The sequence below is a fragment of the Acipenser ruthenus genome, chromosome 15 (genome assembly GCF_902713425.1).
Source record: "Acipenser ruthenus chromosome 15, fAciRut3.2 maternal haplotype, whole genome shotgun sequence".
Lineage (NCBI taxonomy): Eukaryota > Metazoa > Chordata > Actinopteri > Acipenseriformes > Acipenseridae > Acipenser > Acipenser ruthenus.
In genome coordinates, this window is record NC_081203.1 from 621770 (window position 1) to 637357 (window position 15588).

At 47.8% G+C, this 15588-nt stretch overlaps 1 protein-coding gene across 1 annotated transcript in view; it reads left to right on the top strand.

The window, feature by feature from the left end:
• LOC117974005 (protein Niban 2-like) overlaps positions 1-15588 on the top strand; it is a 33825-nt gene that overhangs the window by 14671 nt on the left and 3566 nt on the right. Inside the window, exons 2-13 of the mRNA XM_058986703.1 lie at positions 286-416; positions 3956-4084; positions 5342-5447; positions 5844-6008; positions 8985-9100; positions 11776-11880; positions 12076-12238; positions 13335-13522; positions 13850-14005; positions 14514-14630; positions 14997-15104; positions 15285-15396. Of these exons, the coding sequence (XP_058842686.1) occupies positions 286-416; positions 3956-4084; positions 5342-5447; positions 5844-6008; positions 8985-9100; positions 11776-11880; positions 12076-12238; positions 13335-13522; positions 13850-14005; positions 14514-14630; positions 14997-15104; positions 15285-15396 (1596 nt within the window). The remainder of the gene's footprint in view (positions 1-285; positions 417-3955; positions 4085-5341; positions 5448-5843; positions 6009-8984; positions 9101-11775; positions 11881-12075; positions 12239-13334; positions 13523-13849; positions 14006-14513; positions 14631-14996; positions 15105-15284; positions 15397-15588) is intronic.

Genomic DNA, 15588 nt, shown 5'->3' on the forward strand with positions numbered 1-15588 from the left:
GAGAATTGAAAACTCCACTGTTAATTTCATTCACATGTGGTATCATAAGTCAGCAGTGACTCACTGAATCAATCAAATTCTGTTCCACTCCCCAGTTTAATAGGTATAATTAAGGAATTAAGTGCTTTTAGGACCGGGTGAAATGGTTGAGTCAGGTCAATATAATAAGGAATGCTGGTACAAAGACCTGGCCTGGAGGAACATGGGTTGCCAGCTCTTGCAATAGATGTTGTAGGGCAGTGAGATCTTTCCCCTCTGAAGCCTCTCGTTTTGTTTCCTCCACAGAGAAGACGGGGAAGGTGGCGGGCGAGTTCTGCAGGTACTACGAGCAGCAGTTCGGTGTGGCGCTCTTCAACAGCGTGCGCTACGAGATCGAGGGCAACGGCGGACCGCAGACACAGCTCCTTCACCGCAAGGCAAGGACTCCTCCACTCCTCCCCCAGCTAGCGCAGCGACTGTGTGAGGGAGACGCGCCGAAGGAATCCGGAGAGATTATAGCAGCAAGTGTGGCATAGGATAAGAGGGGCTGGTCGTGTATTACAAATAAATTAATACAAAACTGAAAAACCCTCTGCGCAAGCTAATGCAATTCCCAAAAACCTGCACAGGACATCCCTTGAAAGCAGATGTGGATCAATCCTGTATCAGTCTATTCAGTTCTTGGTGAAGGGTTGGTTTTGCAGTTGTTCCCAACACAATTTGGGAGAGTAAGGGGGGTGGTTTGCTTCAGAGAGAGTAAAGGGGATGGTTTGCTTCAGAGAGAGTAAGGTGGTGTGCTGTTTAGCTCCCATGATACCGTACTGTTGAGGTCCCATCATACCGTGCTGTTTAGCTCCCATCATACCGTGCTGTTGAGGTCCCATCATACCGTGCTGTTGAGGTCCCATCATACCGTGCTGTTTAGCTCCCATCATACCGTGCTGTTGAGGTCCCATGATACCGTGCTGTTGAGGTCCCATCATACCGTGCTGTTGAGGTCCCATCATACCGTGCTGTTTAGCTCCCATGATACCGTGCTGTTGAGGTCCCATGATACCGTGCTGTTGAGGTCCCATGATACCGTGCTGTTGAGGTCCCATCATACCGTGCTGTTGAGGTCCCATCATACCGTGCTGTTGAGGTCCCATCATACCGTGCTGTTGAGGTCCCATCATACCGTGCTGTTGAGGTCCCATGATACCGTGCTGTTGAGGTCCCATGATACCGTGCTGTTGAGGTCCCATCATACCGTACTGTTGAGGTCCCATCATACCGTGCTGTTGAGGTCCCATGATACCGTGCTGTTGAGGTCCCATGATACCGTGCTGTTGAGGTCCCATCATACCGTACTGTTGAGGTCCCATGATACCGTGCTGTTGAGGTCCCATGATACCGTGCTGTTGAGGTCCCATCATACCGTGCTGTTGAGGTCCCATGATACCGTGCTGTTGAGGTCCCATCATACCATGCTGTTGAGGTCCCATGATACCGTGCTGTTGAGGTCCCATGATACCGTGCTGTTGAGGTCCCATCATACCATGCTGTTGAGGTCCCATCATACCGTGCTGTTGAGGTCACCAGCAGCAGCTCATGCCCTGCTGTTTGTTCAGACAGCAGCTAGGGGATCTGGTAACACAGCGAGCACAGTCTTGTCCGCCCAGGGGCCTCTGCTGACGTGCAGTAAAGCACAGTGCAAGCCACGACTACTGTTAAAGCAAGTCAGTCATGCTGGCTCTTGTCTATCAGAGGAACAGAGCATCGCTCCAGCACTGCAGGACCAGCTCCTTGTAGTTTTAATCCCAGAATGTGTGGCTGAGTGTTTTAATATTACGAATAACCTTCTTGTCTCGCACTGACCTGTCACACTGCTGACCCTGGTTGGGATTTGATCGGCGTGTGTTTGTGTCCACAGCACGGAGCGCTCACTCTAACATGTGTGACTGATGCTGCTCAGCCGTGCAGGTCTTTCCAGGGTTTACTGTGAGCATCACACCTGAGATTAATTAAGCATAGCGCGAGTACAGCCTGAAATGGCTCCCACTGATCTGCACTTTATTATCGGCGACACTCAGGGTAATCTTGTAGATGAACTCCTTTTTATTTTTGCAAGATCAGGAGCCTGTTGTTTCTGTTTACCGCTTGCGTGTCTCCTGTGATTAAGAAATCAACAGAACAGCTGGAATAACATTAGGGAGCCGTTTCATTAACACAGAACCGTCGGAGTGAACCAAGCGCTTTAGTTTTCCGCTAAAGGGCTTTTATTTATGCAACCCCCCCTGACTACAGTATAATGCTCCCCTTCCAATCGCTGTGTCTCCTGTGCATAGTGATCCTGCAACAATTTCAAAGAATCAAGAAGTCTCAACTTTCTCGTTTCAATAATACATCCCGTTTTATTTTATTTTTTTTGTGTAAACCAGTCTGCCTCTGCCTTTTAAAATAAATAAATACAAAAATAAAATAAAAAAAAAACATTTTGAGAAATAATGAATATATTGCACTTGGTTATCAGACATTCCATTTTATAACTCTCTGATGATTCACTCACATCCTGAGCTCTATTGAGCAATACTGTCGTGCCAGCTTGCCAGTACATCCTGCTACTAGAGTTTCACATTCAGGGCTTTGGGTCTGCTGCTCAGTATTATGCATGTCTCTGGATCACACACACGCATGCCGGGTTTGGTTGTGTGTTACTGTTTCACGCTGCAGTGGCTCTCCGCTCTTCACAATGAGTGGAAGTGCTTTCCAGCAGAGATAGCGAGGGTCTATTGTTGAAGTGCCGGTCTCCTTTCACTCTGGCACTAGGACTGGGGTGTGGGGGTGTTTGTTTGTTCAATATGAGTAAAGGTTAGGCCCTTTGTGTTTTTTTATTCAGAAGGATTTTCCTTTGCAATGCAGTGACAGACAACATGCAGTAATGTCTTGCAGGCAGCGACCCACTTGTCTGGGGTGGGCCTGTGTCTCTGTGATCGACACTGCTGGCAAATGTCCTGAGATATTAATGCATTGAACAAGGTCACTAATCTATTGCACAGGACAGTAAAGGCAGGAGAATGGCGGGGGAATTGGAGAATGCTTGCTGATTTATTCACTGTTGTCGCATGGCAGAGATGTGCACATGGATAGAGGCGGATGCAGTCGAGAGCTGAAATAGCTGGTGTGTGCAGAACCCCACTGCTCACGCCACGTGACCTCCTGGTGAGACAGTGGCAGGGCTGTTTTTTTTAAACCAGGATCGCCTGTCTCCCAGTCTTCAAGCTGTTTGTTTTTGTTCAGGTTGAAGATGGCAGATTTGGTCTGGTTTTAATTCAAGATGTTTTTGTGCCCCCCCCCCCCCCCCCCTCTCTCCTCTCTCTCTCTCTCTGTTTTTTGTTTGTGTTCGCTCAGATCTGCTGCGCTGTGACTAAGAGTCAGCACAAAATTCCAGTCACTGAACTGTAAAACTGAAAAAACAAACTGATCAAATAAACCACAAGCTCAGCTCAGATTCCCTGGGAGCAAACTCCCAGCTGTCTTTTATTCTTCCTGTTAAACGCTTTGCAGTAGATATTGGCAGTGCAATAAACTTAGAAACTGGACAAAGCGAGTAACATCAGCTTCTGAGAGCCTCGTGGCCATATTCAGGAAGCACACTTAACTGTTAGTGCTCACTCCAGTGAGCTGTCTCAAGATGAACAATCATTAACTTGCCATGCTTGGAGAATTGAGGAACACCCTGCAGTGTTCTCAAGAAAATTTATTCCCCGTGTGACTTGTACGAACAATTAAAGCAATACGTTTTCTCCAAACCAGAAAAAAAAAATTCTATAAATAACCCGCAGGCTTTATTTGAGTAGGGCAGTTTCTTCTAGTTTAACCTCATGATTCAGTGCTTGAAGTTGCTGTGTGAATCCGATCAGTGTTTCAGTAAGACTGGCCCTGGTTTGTTTAGCTGGGGCAGGGTGATCTCACGCTGTCTGTTTCCTGCTCACAGGCGCCCCTGGAGGACAAGTCGATATTCTCCGGGAACCTGTTCCAGTACCTGGAGGAAAACAAGAAATGGAGGAACCGGTTCTTCTTCATCCCGGATTGCTACGAGGTGCTGTTCTACGAGACCCGGCTGGTGAGTCCAGGGAGGAGTGAAGTGCCATAGCTGGCCAAACCTTTTGCCTGTTTTAGATTTCACCCAAAAATGGTGTTGGAAAATGCTGTTAACCTGACTTCCTGTCTGACCACACGAGTGAGAGAGCGAGCGAGGGAGCGAGCAGCGGGGGGTGTATATACTGGCATGACAAAGAGCTCAGTCCAGCTCCTGCTCAACAGCAGAGCCGCCTGCCATAGCAGCTGTGGACAGAATCTCCCATTCCTGCACAGACTCGTACTCACACACTCACACAGCTGCTGCATGGAGACCTGGAAATCTGCTTCTGAAGTGCTGGAGAACATCGAGCTACATGTGGAGCAAAGGCTGAAGGAATGTGCATCTGGTTCTGCTTTAAAACTGTCAACTCAAGGGCTCCGATGTGCACAAACAGTACTGTTCCAAAACTAATAACAGCATTAACAGTACTGTTTACAAGTGTCTGTGCTTGGTAGAGCTCATGTTATAGACGCCTGCAGACCTTTTTTTATTTTAAAAGGAAACTGCAGTGATTTAAAAATGCAGTGCATGAGGAGATCCCCCCCACCCCTCTTGAACCTCTGTGCCCCCAGCAAGATCATGCATCAACACTGGTAAAGCACAGAGGTTTTGGAGGTACTGTAGTGTTTGCGATACAGCAAGATAGTCTTGTCTGAACTTGCTGTGCTGGAGAGTACAGAATGTTTTCCTTTTCCCAGAGTTATTTTCAGCCGCAAAACAACCACCAAATTGTGTGTGTGTGTGTGTGTGTGTGTGTGTGTGTGTGTGCTGGGGATGTGGGTGTGTTCCTCAGCCTGCTATTGGAGTCAGGACATTCTTTATATATATAGTGTACACCCACTTGATTTGAGAGACAAATTGCAGGCACAGAAATGGTAGCCCTCATAAAGACTGATTTTTTGCTCTTTCCTAAAAATCTGTTTTGGTAAAGGAAAAACTGTCACTATGTCTATCTGGAGTTTCTTTGGGTTGGAGTTAAGAAGTGTAAGTTCTAATGTAACGGGAGTCAAGACAGTGCCCTCAATAACGCATCGCAGGGAACGTGGGCACTTTGGTGTTTGTGTGTTTATCCAAAGAGCTTGCTGATGTTCAATGTGCTCATGCAGCCCTCTTTGTTTAATTGGGTGCACTGAGATGACAGCTAGGTTTCTTTGTGTGTGTGTTTGTTTGTTTGTTTGTTTGGGGTGCTCCGGCTGTTCTGATTTTGATGCTCCTCACCCTCCTCTCTGCTTGTTCCAGGCCTACGACAGAGGGCTGCACCCCAAGGGAGCTATTAACTGCGCTGGGTACAAAGTGCTGACATCACTGGAGCAGTACCAAGAACTGATCAACAGCAGCCTGCCCAGTGAGTGAAAAAGAGAGCGAACGAAACGGGGAAAACATCAGTTACAATTACAGACTGTCCTGCTCCCCGGCTGAAGCAAAGATGTTTATACTAAAGATTCCAGCTGCTATTAAAGCACTGTAGTGATACAGTTGTTCAGTTCACACACTCGCTGGTATTTGCTCCAGTGCAGTTCATCTACGAGTGTGTTGCAGTGACAAGACTACTTCTAATCCTGCAGTTCAGCTGCAGCTGCAATGTGCCCTTGTGTATCACATTCCATTAGAATCGATTAGATTCCGACCGGGGGCTGAAGATTCCAGTGGATTGTGCCAAGAGGGGAATAGCTTGCTAGGATAAGGGTGGAGCAGGCTGTTCTCATTGCCTGGGTGTCTGATGTCCTCGTGTGTTTTCCAGACCTCAAGGTGAAGCCTGGCTCCCAGTACCTGAGGTGTGCCACTCAGTACCCCATCATCCTGTGGCACCCGTACGGCCGGCACTTGTACTTCTGCGTCCTGACAGAGAAGGAGCAGCAGAAATGGCACGCCGTGTTCCAGGACTGCGTGCGGCACGCCAACAACGGTGAGGAACAACCCTGTGTGTCTGTCTGTCTAGCTAATCGCTTGAATAAAGAAGCTAAATAACTGTCCCGCATTACTGAGATCCTGAAGTCAAAGATGGATAGCATGGTTTGCAATCGGCCTGCTATTGCACACAGTCACACACCACTCACACTTCCTCTTCATCCAGCCCCATCGTAATCCTGTTTTACGCTTTCAAAGAATGCACTGCAGGTTCATTCTAAGTAACTTGTGTTGAGGGTGAGATTCTTTCAGCGGGAGGGCCAGCTGTTTCCATGGAGACAGTGAGATCAAACCGCCTGGGGATGTTGATGCCCTTGCAGTGCTCACCGGATCACTTTTTCAACTCCCTCCCCTCGTTCTCTCAGAGTCAGGGCAATGTTTCAGTGCTGTGCTCTTAACTTACTGGTTTTAGGATGGATGTGTCAAGGTGTAGGACGCCCCCCCAATAGCACTATTTATAGCACCCACTCGGAGCACAGACCAGTCCTGCCCTGTACAGTTGAATAACATGGAACCCCTATATTGTTATATTCACCCTCAAGCAAAGTCATGCAACTAGAAGATTACATCACAGCACTCTCCCTAATCTGAACTGTTCTATATCATAATGAAAAGGCGGCTGATGGCTGCTAATGAAGCGAGATGTAATAGAGCCAATAGCTCTACTAAACGATCAATCTCATACAGCACATGACCCTCGACTTCACAGTGCAGATGAGTTTACTGGAACTCTCTGTAGTATATTCGGGATCTGGATCTTTGCCACTGTATCGGGTATCGTGTCTTTCTTGGGCAGCTGCGTAGCTGTTATCACAAGCTCCTTGCTTTTAGAGGGTCGTGCAGGAGTGTGCATTTCAATCAAGTCAGGAATGTGGCTGTAATTCATTTCCTTGGATCGGCTCATGTCGTTAGCGCGTGACGGAGAACGTGAAGGGTAAATAATCAGGGAACATGTTTCCCTGGATAACAAGCACTCTGTGCACCTCCGCTGTTGGTTGGACAGTATGAAGGTGCTCAAAATAGGCTCTGAGAGTAGGTCTGGTTTATTTTCAAAGGGATTCTGCACAGTAATTGTACTGCAGTTTAATAGTATTTCTATTTCTCTATCTGTACCGGAGCAGGACCAAGATAGTCAATGCCTGGTATCTGTTATTTTATTCCGACCCAGAGCAAATAACTCAAAGGCTAGTAGAGCATTGTATCAGACTGCTGTAAATATTCTAATCTCTGAGATTACAAAGACGCAGAGTATGTGAGAGCTGTGTGCGTGCAGGCAGTGTGACAGCGCTCTCCTCTCTTCACTGCTGTGTTTGAGCCCCCGACTCTGAATCCACAGCCCCCCCTTCCCCCGGGAGGACCCTGGAGGTTAGAACAATACCCCGCCAGAAAAAGAAAAAATGTAAAAAAAAAAAAAAAAAAAAATCCTGCTCGCAGAGGAAGAAAAGCAAGATGTGTTTTTCTTTTACACAAAGGTCATTCTCCGACTGTTTTTCTTTTACACAGGGGGTCGTTCTCCACCTACTTTTTTTTTTTCCAGCTGACACAAGTTGCAAATATTTTCTCATTAAAGAGGGCCAAGATAAACGATTGCTTAAATGCGTCACTGAGTGTGTCTCTTTGTATGTGTGTGTGTTCCTGTGTCCCTGTCTGTATCTGTGTGTTTATGTCGCTTTGTGTTCCTACCTGTCTGTCAGAGTCTGTGTGTGTGGGTGTGTGTGTGTGCCTCTGTCTCCTGTCTCTGTGTCTCTGTGTCTGTGTGTGTGTGTGTGTGTCTCTTTGTGAGTCTCTGTCTCCTGTCTCTGTGTCTCTGTGTGTGTGTGTCCTGCAGCACAGTGGCTCGGAGCTCACAATTCTTGTGCTTCCTGTCGTTACTCTAGTCTCTGCTTTAGCCAGGGGCCAGACATTCCCAGCTGCTTCTCTGGAATTGCTGGGGCTTTACTAGTCATCACACAAGCTGGCGTTTTCTTTGTATTGGTCATTCGTTCAGTAATTAGCAGCAGTGTGATGTGAGTGTGTGTGTGTGTGATACAGTGTTTCAATATTTCAGTGTAGCCCAGTACAGTGCAGGGGCTGAGAGGGAGGCAGAGTGGCCTAGCTGTTTGAGCTGAGGGACTGGGAGGGAGGCAGAGTGGCCTAGCTGTTTGTGCTGAGGGACCGGGAGGGAGGTAGAGTGGCCTAGCTGTTTGTGCTGAGGGACTGGGAGGGATTATGTTTTATAAAAAAATAAATAGAGGAATCCTTACACACCAAAACTGCACACATGCCCGTACGTAAATTCTGATTTTGGTAATCTGTACTGTATGTATGTATGTAGGCAGTCAGTCACTCACTTCAGTTTCCCGAAAACACTTCCTAATTTTAGGTCTGCTTTGTTTTTGAGCAGTGTGATTACCATGCCAACCAGGGTGTTCCGACCAAACACTTCCTGTTTGACGATTTGGTATTTGTGAAACTAGCAAGCACTTCATATCTGTCCTGAGTCCTCTCTAGCCCACCGTGGCTGAACAGTGGGCTTTGAAACCCTGTGGTGTCTTTTTCTTGCATGGCTCCATAGCCAGTCTTTGTTCACAATGGGTGGTGATGATCGTCATAAGCAAATAATTGCTGCCATGTGAAATCATGCCAACAAACAGAGAGATAGACAGCAGAGTACCCTGACAGTGAATTGGCTGCTGTTGCAAAACAATGAAGAGATGTTTACATACTGCACAGCACCTCGGGACTTATGCAAATTACCCCTTTGAACAAATGTTATGGCTTGGTCATGCTGTAAAAAAACAAAAGGAAGTTTGTGACAAAATAATCCGGTTGATTTTTTAGAAGAGTTTCAAATGAATTTGATAAGTGTTTTCTTGTATACATTGGGTAAGCGTGCTCTTACACACTCCTGACTCAGGGAGAGAGGGTAGGTACTTGTCTGTACGCAGGCCTCCTCCAGGCTGCTTGAGCTGTTCGAGTTCTCTGTCTCTCGCAGGGTTACCGGAGGACTCCAGAGTGGAGACACCGGCCTTCACCGATGCCATCCGGATGTACCGGCAAGCCAAGGAGCAGTATGGCACCTGGGACATGATGTGTGGCAGCCCCGTGCAGGTGAGACGCTGTACATGCATGGCCAGCCTCGCAGGCTAGTTTGTTTATATTCTCCAGCGGCAGTTCCCTGCAGACTGCTTGCCTCCTCGTCACTCTGTAGGCTGGCGAATGCTGCTGCTGCTACATGCAGCTGTAGGAGGTTATAAAGTGACGTATGCAAGCTGTGGTCCAGCTAAGGAAAACCAGCAAAGCAAATAAATAAATAACAGTGCCCTCATTTGCGTTCTTTTATATATGTTTAAAAGCGGACGGGGGCCACTTACAGAAGGTTGTAAAGCTATCCGGTCTGAATGTAGATTGCCCCCTGGGATGCCACATGGTGAGAGAACCAAATTCAGTAGGAATCCGAGCCATGAAATGTAATAGAAGGGCTGTTGTGGACAGTGTGTTCCAGGGCAGGGCGTTGGGTGTGGCCGGGCTGTTTGCATGAGGTGCCGGCAGGTTATTCCAGGTGAAAAAGGGACGCAAGGAGAAATGGTGTTTGCTCTTGCAAGCTGCTGTCCGGGTAGGGAGACCGCATGCAGGGACCTTCGAGCGCAGGATTAATCCCATGATAATAAGTGTAAGGAACCAGGCAAGCCAGCTCATAATTGACCCCCAGTGCGGCTCTCCTATGAGGTCTCTGCAGCACAAGGCTCAGCGTTGGACGCCGCTCAGCATGGTCTTATTATCTTTCTGTATAGTTACTTAGTGTTGAGAAGGTTAAAGTACAATGGTTTTCACAATGCTTTACCATACGTCTATTCATAACACGCTCACATAAGGGCCTGACTGTGCTTTGCAGCGGCTGGTGCTAGGTGACGTTATCAGCAGTGTGATTTAAAGCTTCTGCCATCCTAAGAAAAGAAAACCCTCTCAGACTATGGACTGACGATCAGGGCAAGGCAAGGCAAGGCAAGATACTGCACCCACCTGCCAGTTTGCGTGGATGCCAGTGTGATGCCAACAGCACAGCGCTATGTGGAGCAGGGAGAGGGGGTGTTGCACCAGAGCCTGTGTGGTTTTATTGTATCATTGTAAGTGACATTAACTGAGCTGCAGGTATTATAAAAATACATTCCATACAGCAAACACAACAGCTTCGTTTCGAAGCGTGAGCAACAATTATGAGCTTAAATGAAAACTTTAAAAAGGTGTGGTGTGTGTGTGTTTTTTTCTATGCAGTTAATTCACACAAAGTAACATTACTCAGAGTCCACAGGAAAATGGCACTTTATTCAGGAGTCCTTGCAAGCCTTCAACAAAGTCATTGTCGCTGACGAGCTTCGCGTTTGTGTGATCCTGGAACGTAATATCAGGAGACGGGCACTAAGTGACTAATTCACTCAAGGCAAACTGAACAGATAACTCGTGCTATTCATTTTTTCAACATTAGTCATCTCTTCTATTTTTGAGAGGGGCATGGGGAGGGGGGTGTTGTGGCTTTTGAAAGCTGTGCAGTCATGGGTCAGGTCAGCCACTGATGAGCTAATCTGGAGAGAGTGAGCTGGCAGGACCGGATCTGAGCAGCCAGAGCAGTGACTGGGTCTCTGAGGTCAGAGGCTGGACTAGTTTAGTGCCGGCTGATCACTCTTAAAGGGACAGTACTCTCTTTGCTTAACCCCTCCAGCCGCTATATAAGCTGAAAGGTAGGGAGATGCTACAGTATCAAGCTTGAAGTGGAAGTGTGGAGCTGCCCTTTTAAGACAGCTGCCTCCCAGTCTGGAGCAGTTTGGAGGCTGTGGTTCATCAGCTGTCCTTGGATGTGTCATGTGAAGTGCTGTTTGTGCCCAGGGTGGTGTTCCCAAAATCCAACAAGCCAGGAGAGAAGAAAGAGCCTTTTACAGGGGGACACAGGCTGCTCCCAGTGCAGCGGCCTCCCCTCTGAACTGGAACAATCAAAGCCCTGTTGGAGCTGAGCGCAGGGCAGTGTTCATGTTCACAGCGACTAGTCTGCGCTCGGCAGTGTTGCTTTTTCACATAATTAACAGGATACGTGGACCACAGACTGTTTGCTGCTGGTGTAGTTGGGTTTTTTCCACTTCTCCACGTGCAGAAAGGGTGTGTTGGCGTCTCAGTTGGTTGTGATAAAGTGTTTTTTTCATTGAGGGATTTGTAGTGTTCAAAGTTATCCCACAGTAAAATGTTAAACCCCACGGTACATTCAGTCAATTACATATATTTTGATATTTTTTAAAATGTATTTTATTGTTTTTTTTTTTTTACCTGTTTTCCTACCCAATTTGATTCCCGTTGCCTCACCGCAGTAACTTACCGGTTAGGAGGACAGAAGAGCCGTGTGATCTACACTCCCGCCTCTCTGCACCCACAAAACCAAGACGAGGGCCCTGCCAGTGAAGCCTCTGCCTAGAGCAGCACGGCGTGGTGAATTAACTCCAGCCCACTTTCCTCCATGTTCCACTGGAGCCAAGTCCAGTGTAATGCAGAGATCAGCAACTCTGTGCAACCGGGCTTCGAACCACCAAGCTCCTAATTGCATGATTTTTATATGAGTCACTCGTCATCGCGTAGATTTGTATCTGAGGTCAAAATCTCAAGCCACTGGAGAACACCACAACTGTTAGACCTGTGATCAGAAAGCATGTGTGTGTGTGTGCGTGCGTGTGTGCGTGCGTGCGTGCGTGTGTGTTATACAGCAGCGCTGACCCATTGTATCTGTTTCTCTGTGGCTGCAGATTCTGTCGAACCTGGTGATGGAGGAGCTGCACCCTGAGCTGAGGAATATGATCAGCCCCAGACTGAAGGGCAAAGTTCAGGAGAGACAGAGGCACTGGATACTGGTGAGTCGAAACCAAAACCTCTTCCCTACCTCCTCAATTTTCCATTCTCTCTCTCTCTCTCCATTCTGCCATCCTTCTGCTGCACGATGGGTACTGTGCCTGTCTGTCTGTCTGTCTGTCTGTCTGTCCGCCCCTGGGATAGGAGTGCTGCTTGGTCCCTGTGCTGTGCAGTAACAGCGCCCCCTGTTGTTTCAGATCTCAGATGCCGTGTACCGGATAGTGCAGACGCAGTGCCAGGCTCAGTATGAGGCCGTAGTGCAGCGCTGTGAAGCAGGGCGCCCCCCGCTGGAGAGTTCAATACGCACAGACATGGACCAGATCATCACCTCCAAGGAGCACATCGCAAACAAGATCAGAGGTGGGGACTGGACCAGCCATGAGCCAGAGAGTTTGTCCGTTTGAATTGTCTGTTTGTTAAAGCTGTTCCTTCATAGGGTATCCTTAAAAACGTCACATTGATTTATTTAACCAGGATAGAAATAACATTATTAAAGTAAATAGCCAAAAAAAGCATTCGAAACCAAACAAACGATCATAAAAACAGAAAAATAAAGTAAACCTGGAAAAGCTAACAATAGTCTTTATTTACAGGATCCTGGTCGGATTTCAAATAAACATTTGCGAGCGTTTTTTTTTTTTAAAAGGTATTGTGAAGAGACTGCTTTAATTTCTTGTCGGCAATGAGTTCCAATGAACATGAAGAATGTGGTCAACTGACCCGCGCACCTGTCGGTGAACCCCAGCAGAACTGGAATGGCGCACTGAGCTGCCTGTTACAAAACCCTTCATGTGCTTACTCTGGAACAATACAATATTTTCACGACCTGGGACAAATGCAGGAGAACTGCATTCCAGACATTCTGGTAATAGTGCTTCTGGAATGCGATGTCCCCGCTCCCCAAGGTCAGAGCTCACACTCCCTGGTCAGGTCAAGGGTTGTGTTTCCAGAGACAGAACCTAAAAGCATGATTTTTTTTTCCTGTTTCTGAAGACATTCCTGATCTACTCTAGTCAACATTCCTGATCTACTCTGTTTGTGAAATAACATGAGTCGATATAGGTGGTTGAGAGAATGAGGAAGGAACACTAGAAACCATTCCAAAGCAATCTGCAGTAACATACCTCCCGATTCCTTTGAAAGAATGACCCCAGTTCGAGTGAATTCTTTAGAAAAATACCTTTTAGAAAAAAAAACACACATAAGGGACTCGTTTTTCACGGCTTTTTTACTCCCAAAGTGTCAAGGTAATTAAAGAAAAACGCAACTTTTCAAAGTTACAAAATGAAAAAAAAAAACTAAGCTGCCTTAAATTAAATACCTGCTGTGTTTAGTTCTAGTTTTGTGAGTGAACAGGTATTTTCCACCTTTTTGAGGGAGTGAAAGCCTCCAGGTATATTGTATTGGAGTCTTGATTCCTCTGAACGCCCTGCCTCGCTCTCTTGTTCCCCTGCAGCCTTCGTGATGCCCAAGGCAGAGAAGTGTGTGAAGAGCCACGTCCAGCCCTACATCTCCTCCATCCTGGACGCTCTGATGAGCCCCACCAGCAGGGGCTTCTCCGAGGTGCGCGAGGTCTTCTTCCGCGAGATCGTGGAGATGAACAAGAACGCCATCAACGAGGGGGGCCAGGAGAAGCTGGGCGAGGTGAGAGACTCGCACCCCAGTCCCATTCCAGCTCCCTTCCACCCTTCTCTTGCGCGTCTGCCCCACTTTATACGCATTCTAATCGGATTGAAGCTGCCTGTCGGGATCGATTCCAGATATGCTGGATGCAACCGCACTGGGATGGGTTGCTATTGGTTTCAAGTGCATAGGTTCTGAAACACTGATTCCTCCGAACCCAGCTGAGTTCTGACTCACATTTTCGGGTTTGACACAATGAACCACACGGTGATGGTGCGGGTGACGTGCAGATATGCGACGAGGAGCGTGCTTGTGTGTCTGACGCCTCTCTCTCTCTCTCTCTCTCAGCACATGGAGAAGATCTCGATGCTGGCCTTCCACCCTGTGAAGATGCAGAGCTGCTATGAGAAGATGGAGGAGCTGCAGCTGGAGGGTCTGCAGCAGAGGTTCGACGTGTCCAGCCCTGCTGTGTTCGTGCAGCGCGCACAGATCCTCATGAGAGAGGTGGGAACACTGCCATTCAAACCAACCCCTTTATACCACTCGGGGGGCAGGGGACTGCATGCTCCGTTAGAGAGGGCTGCTTCTGTAGGCAAACTGGCCCTGGCTTCTGGAAGTGGGGTCCCCTGCCGTTTACTGAGGCTGATCAGAGTCTGTCCTTAAATGTTTAACAGTAGAAGTAGATTTGCAGAATCAGAAGTTCCTTTTACTGTCTCAAGGATCTGTTTGAGGTTTGAAACGTAGTTTCTTGAAGTTCTGTCAAGTGTGTATAATAAACGAGCTAACTTGCCCCCAGGTTGGACGTGTAGCTTAAAGCAGTCTTGTTTTCGTAAACATCTGTAACCTCTGCTGGGAACGCTGCAAAGTGACAGTTTCTTCCAGTGCTGTTGAATTTAGAACCTTTTTCTCTCTGCTCGGATTCCGGAAGAGGCACCAGCGCACTCTAGTGGTCGGCACTGGAAGTAGCAGTAAAATGTTCTGTATCCTCACACAGAGTTGTTTGATTTTCCAGCAAATGGACAATGCGGTTTACACGTTCGAGCAGCTGCTGCACCAGAGTCTGGAGAATTCGGCGGACAAGGAGGATCTGTGCAAGGCCAGCCAGCGCATCCAGGACAGAGTGATCAAGGTGAGGGGGAGCAGGGGGTACAAAGAGGTACAGAGGGGGCAAGACCATCCAATGCACTCAGAACAGGGCAGCCGAGGTGAGGGGGAGAGGGGGTACAGGGGGATGGGGGGTAGAGATCAATGCCACCCAGCACATGTCTTCTCTCACCACTGGGAAAGATGCATTGAAATGAAGTGTGTTTTAAATGATTAACAGTGTGCCACCAGGGGTAGAGCAGCTGCAGAAATGTTCTCGACGCACCGAGCCCTCACCCTTCTAGGGAATCCCCTCTCGGAGTCTGGTGGGATCTACATTCCAGGCACTTGAGTCTGTGCACACTGTGGTGTTTGTTCAGCTTGTGGACACTCTTATTCGCTCTCCCTGCAGAAATATGACTACGACAGCAGCACGGTGAGGAAGAAGTTCTTCAGAGAGGCTCTCCTGCAGATCATTATCCCCTACATGCTCAAGAAGCTGGAGCCGTCCTGCAAAGCCGTAAGAACTCTTCTTCTGACTCCAACAGACGTGCCTTTCACGAGGGCGTTGTGTGTGCCATGTGCCGACTACACCACAGTGCACGATCGTACACGCGTGTGTGTGTTGTGCAAGGCTATGACGGCCCGTTTTGCTTTACAGTGTTGACACAGTATTGATCTAACGATCCTTTCTTGTCAGGAGCTGCCCAAGTTCCAGGAGTTAATTTTCGAGGATTTCTCCAAGTTCATTCTGGTGGAGAACATCTACGAGGAGGTGGTCCTCCAGTCCGTCATGAAGGACATCATGCTGGGTGAGTGCATTCCTTCAATCCAAACCACCGCTCTCCACCCTTCCATCTCATCATATCTAGGCACATAAGGAGGGTTCAGGACACGGACATGTTCTGTTAAAAGGTCCGTGCTTGCTGGTCTCAGAGAGGTTTACTGTACACCAACACCACCTGTTGGACAGTTAACACAGCACCCTGAAATGAATAGGAAAC